The sequence below is a fragment of the Cebus imitator genome, unplaced genomic scaffold (assembly GCF_001604975.1).
Source record: "Cebus imitator isolate Cc_AM_T3 unplaced genomic scaffold, Cebus_imitator-1.0 Scaffold53, whole genome shotgun sequence".
Lineage (NCBI taxonomy): Eukaryota > Metazoa > Chordata > Mammalia > Primates > Cebidae > Cebus > Cebus imitator.
Genome location: NW_016107368.1, coordinates 3,319,142 through 3,324,252, shown reverse-complemented (window position 1 = coordinate 3,324,252; position 5,111 = coordinate 3,319,142). Strand labels below are relative to the sequence as shown.

At 51.9% G+C, this 5,111-nt stretch overlaps 1 protein-coding gene across 1 annotated transcript in view; it reads right to left on the bottom strand.

The window, feature by feature from the left end:
- ACER1 (alkaline ceramidase 1) overlaps positions 1-4,725 on the bottom strand; it is a 7,414-nt gene extending 2,689 nt beyond the window's left edge. The window contains exons 1-4 of the mRNA XM_037738465.1: positions 4,708-4,725; positions 3,388-3,502; positions 3,152-3,293; positions 855-992 (exon numbers count right to left, since the gene is read on the bottom strand). Of these exons, the coding sequence (XP_037594393.1) occupies positions 855-992; positions 3,152-3,293; positions 3,388-3,502; positions 4,708-4,725 (413 nt within the window). The remainder of the gene's footprint in view (positions 1-854; positions 993-3,151; positions 3,294-3,387; positions 3,503-4,707) is intronic.
- Between the last annotated feature and the right edge of the window lie 386 nt (positions 4,726-5,111).

The following is a 5,111-nucleotide window of genomic DNA, read 5'->3' as shown; positions in this document are numbered from 1 at the left end:
GCAACCTCCGCCTCCCAGGTTCAAGCAATTCTCCTGCCTCAGCCTCCCAGGTAGCTGGGACTACAGGTGTATGCCACCACGCCCAGCTAATTTTTTTTGTATTTTTAGTAGAGACAGGGTTTCAGCATGTTGGCCAGGATAGTCTCGATCTCTTGACCTCGTGATCTGCCCGCCTCGTCTTCCCAAAGTGCTGGGATTACACGCTCGAGCCACCGTGCCCAGCTGAAACCCTGTTTCTACAAAGAAAAATACAAAAATTTGCCGGGCACGGTGGCTCATGCCTGTAATCCCAGCACTTTGGGAGGCCGAGGTGGGTGGATCACCAGGTTAGGAGATGGAGGCCATTCTGGCCAACATGGTGAAACTCCATCTCTACTAAAAATACAAAAATTAGCTGGGCGTGGCAGTACATGCCTGTAGTCACAGCTACTCTGGAGGCTGAGGCAGAAGAATCACTTGAACCTGGGAGGCAGAGGTTGCAGTGAGTCAAGATCGTGCCTCTGTACTCTAGCCTGGTGACAGGGTGAGACTCAGTCTCAAAAAAAGAAAAGAAAAGAAAAATGCAAAAATTATCCTGGTGTGATGACATATGCGTCTAGTCCCAGCTACTTGGGAGACTGGAGTGGGAGGACGGCTTGAATCCAGGAGGTGGAGGTTGCAGTGAGCCAAAATCATGCGAGACTTCATCTCAAACAAACAAACAAAAAAGGACAAGATCAGCAGTCAGGTTCAAATCCCGGCCCTGCCACTTGTTAGCGGGTGATCTTGGGGAAGGGACGTCCCCTCTAAAAGCCTGGAGTCAGGGGTGCTGGGGGGGGGAGCCCCTTGCCCAGACACCTTCACCCTTCACTCACTTCCTGTACTCCTGGCACACAATGTAGAGAATGTGCAGGCCAATGCTGTTGAGGGCGTAGGCATTGACTGTGGGCCGCAGGAAGGACAGGAAGGTGCTGACCGCGGTGGTGATGAAGACCAGGCAGATGAACTGGGACCTGCGGAGGAAGGGCCTCAGCTGCAGGCGGGAAGGGAGGTCCTGGGATTATAGGCAGGGCCACCTGGAGATCTCGTGGCCCAGGTGGGTAAGGAAAGGAGAGGATTCCAGGGAGCCCAACTAGGCTCAGAAAAGGGCCCTAGCCAGGCCAGGCGCAGTGGCTCATGTCTGTAATCTCAGCACTTTGGAAGGCTGAGTCAGGTGGATCACCTGAGGCCAGGAGTTCAAGACCAGCCTGGCCAACATGTTTGCCTGGCCAACAGCCTGGCAAAAATAGAAACCCTACTTTTCTTTTTTCTCTTTTTGAGACAGAGTCTCACTCTGTCACCCAGGCTGGAGTGCAGTGGCATGATCTCAGCTCACTGAAACCTCTCCTTCCTGGGTTTAAGCAATTCTCTGCCTCAGCCTCTGGAGCAGCTGGGATTACAGGCAACTGCCATCACACCTGGCTAATTTTTATATTTTTAGTAGAGACGGTGTTTCACCATCTTGACTAGGCTGGTCCTGAACTCCTGACCGTGTGATCCACCCACCTTGGCCTCCCAAAGTGCTGGGATTACAGATATGAGCCACCTCGCCTGCTGGTGAAACCCCATTTTTATTAAAAATACAAAATTGAGCCAGGCGTGGTGGCGAGTGCCCGTAATCCCAGCTACTTGGTAGGCTGAGGCATGAGAATCACTTGAACCCAGGAGGTGGGAGTTTCAGTGGGTCGAGATCATGCCACAGCACTCCAGCCTGGGCGACAGAGTGAGACTCTGTTTTAAAAACACAAAAAAGAGAAGGGTCCGAGCCAGGCACGTGCCTGTAATCCCAGCACCTTTGGAGGCCGAGGCGGGAGGATCACTTGTGCTCAGGCATTCAAGACCAGCCTGGGCAACATGGCAAAACCCCGTCTCTACCAAAAATACAAAAAATTAGCTGGGTGTGGCGGCATGTGCCTGTAATCTCAGCTACTAAGGAGACTGAGGCAGGGATCGTTTGAGCCTGGGGATTTGAGGTTGCCACGGCCAGGATTGTGCCACTACACTCCAGCCCCGGGGACAGAGCAAGACCTCGTCTCAAAAAAAGAAAAAAGAAAGAAAGAAAAGAAGAAAAGGGTCCTGAGGTTCCCAGGTGGACTCAGCAGAAGGTCTTAGGGAGCCCAGGTGAGCCCAGGCAGGGTCTAACCCAGGGAGGACTGAGTAGGATGAGGAGAGGGTCCCAGCAGGGTCCAAATGAGGTCAGGCAAGGAATACAGGGGGCCCAGCTGGTCTGAGAGGAGGGATCCCTGGGTCTAGGTGAATTGAAGGGATGTTGGACAGTGTCTCTCCAGGTCCCAGTAGGGAGTAAGGAAAGATTACAGGGGTCCCAGAGGACGATCGGGTGGGCTGGAGGGTGCTGGAGGGCTCAAGTGGGTTAAGCCTGGTTAGAAGAGAATTTCACATGCTGGTAATCCCAGCACTTTGGGAGGCCAAGGCAGGTGGATCACTTGAGGTCAGAAGTTCAAGACCAGCCTGGCCAACATGGTGAAACTGTCTGCACTAAAAATACAAAAATTAGTCAGGCATAGTGGTGCATGCCTGTAATCCCAGCTACTCAGGAGGTTGAGGCAGGAGAATCACTTGAATCCTGAAGGCAGAGGCTGCAGTGAGCTGACATTGCACCACTGCACTCCAGCCTGGGTGACAGAGCAAGATTCTGTCTAAAAAAAAAAAAAAAAAAAAAAAAAAAGAAGAAGAAGAAGAAGAGGCTTTTACAGAGGTCAAGAAGAGTGGGGATCAGTTAGGTCAAGAGAGGGGCTCAGGGAGTCTAAGAGGTTCAGACGAAAGCTTCCAGGGACCCCAGGTGAGAGGCTCAGGGACGAGTCCCTTGGGTCCAGGTAAGCAGAGACATGAGTTCCTGGAACTCCTGGTGGCTCCAACAGTCTCAAGAACATCTCAGGTTGTCTAGGTGGGATCAGGGGAGGGAGTCCAAGAAACCAGTGAGCTCAGGGGAGGGCTCTCCAGAAGCCCATATGAGTCCGGCAGGGTCAGGAGAAAAACAGAAGTGGTCAGGGGAGGAATTCCAAGGGTCCCAAAAGGGCTCAGGGGAGGGAACCCAGTGGACTCAGGTGAGCTCAGGCAGAGTCAATGGAAGACTCAGACCCCACCCTGTGCAGACAGCCAGGCCTTGACCAACCTGTTGCCCCCCAGGAAGGACGGGAAGTAGCAGCGGGGCATCCATATGCCGTAGGCACTGCCCAGGAACCACAGGATGGCGATCTCGTCCAGCAGCTGGCCCAGGAAGCTGAGCGTCATGTGGAAGTACATGGAAAACAGGCCTGGAGTGGCAAGGGCAGGCGGTCAGTGGGGGCTGCCACATCCTGCACCCCCACTGTCTCCCCACTGTCACAGACCTGAACCACACCTCCCTACCTATGACCATGAAGAGGACCCAGACAATGTAGATGTAGCGGGAGCGCCTCTGGGCGTAGGGGTGCATCAGGAACATCATCAGTGGCCCGAAGATGAAGAAGGGGACATTGGTAAACTGGAACAGAGAGAGCCATAGGAAGGAGCTTGTCAGAGAGCGGAGGCAGAGGAGGCTGTCCCTCTGTCCAGACCCTCAGTCACCAGCCAGTCTGTTACTTGCTGCATTTTAAGCAATTCACCAACCCAGGATGTGTCAATCATTCACCTGTCAACTTTTCAGCCAATCTTTTTTTTTTTTTTTTAAGATATGGAGGGTCCCCCTGTCACCCAGGCTGGAGTGCAGTGGTACCATTTCAGCTCACTGCAGCCTCCACCTCCCAGGTTGAAGCAATTCTCCTGCCTCAGCCTCCCAAGTAGCTGGGATTACAGGCACCCACCACCACACCTGGCAATTTTTTTATATTTTTGGTAGAGACGGGGTTTTGCCACATTGGCCATGGCTGGTCTTGAACTCCTGACCTCAGGTGATCCGCCTGCCTTGGCCTCCCAAAGTGCTGGGATTATAGGCATGGGCCACTGTGCCTGGCCACTTCAGCTGATCTTGACCGATCAGCTGAAATTGATCTATGGTTGGCCATAGATCAATTCCTTAATCCGTTATTGGTTCATTCATTCATTCAATGAGTGTGGCAAAGACTATCCACTAAACTTCCATATATATTCTCCTTCTTCGCTTTTATTTCTTGTGTTTATTTATTTTAGAGGCAGGGTCTTGCTCTGCTGCCAGGCTGGAGTGCAGTGGTGTGATCAAAGCTCATTGCAGCCTCAAATAGCTGAACTCAGAGGATCCTTCGGCCTCAGCCTCCTGAGTCGCTGGCACTACAGACACCCACCACCCCACCTGGCTAATTTTTTTTTTTTTCTTAGAGAAAGGGTCTCACTATGTTGCCCAGGCTGGTCTCAAACTCCTGGTCTCAAGCAATCCAACCACCATGGCCTCCCAAAGTGTTGAGATTACAGGTATGAACAACTGCACCCAGCCCCTTTTCCTGTAGAAATACTGTCTCCCAAGTTTGAGCTGGGCACAAAGCTTACCCAATGAAAGACTACATTTCCCAGCCTTCATTGCAACTCACTGTGGCCTTGTGACCTGCTCTGGCCAATGAAAAAAGAATGTAAATGACGTCTACTACTTCCAGGTCAGTCCTTTCAGAAACCACTGAAGGAAAGCTTGCTCCCTTTCCTCTTCCTGTGGGCTGAAATGTGGACGTGGAAGTCATGAGTTGACCTTGCCCTTGCAGACAAGGAAAGATGATACAATACCTTTTTGACAAACAGCATGAAGTAGAAATGATACTGTGTGACTTCTGAGGTTAGGTCATAAAAGGAACTATGGCTTCCACCTTTCTCTGTCTCATAGCACGAGACGTTGGGACCCTAGGCCACCACGCAAGAAGACTGGCTATGCTTGAAACCACCACGTTGGAGAAACCATGTGTAGAGGCCACACTGAGATAGAGAGAGACATCAGAAGAGCTCCAGTAGTTGGATTCCTCCTCATACAGTCACCAGACACATGAGTGAATGAAACTGCAGGTGATGGCCGGGCAAGGTGGCTATAATCCCAGCACTTTGGGGGCCAAGGCAGGTGGACCACCTGAGGTCAGGAGACCAGCCCAGCCAACACAGTGAAACTTCATCTCTACTGAAAATACAAAAATTGGCTG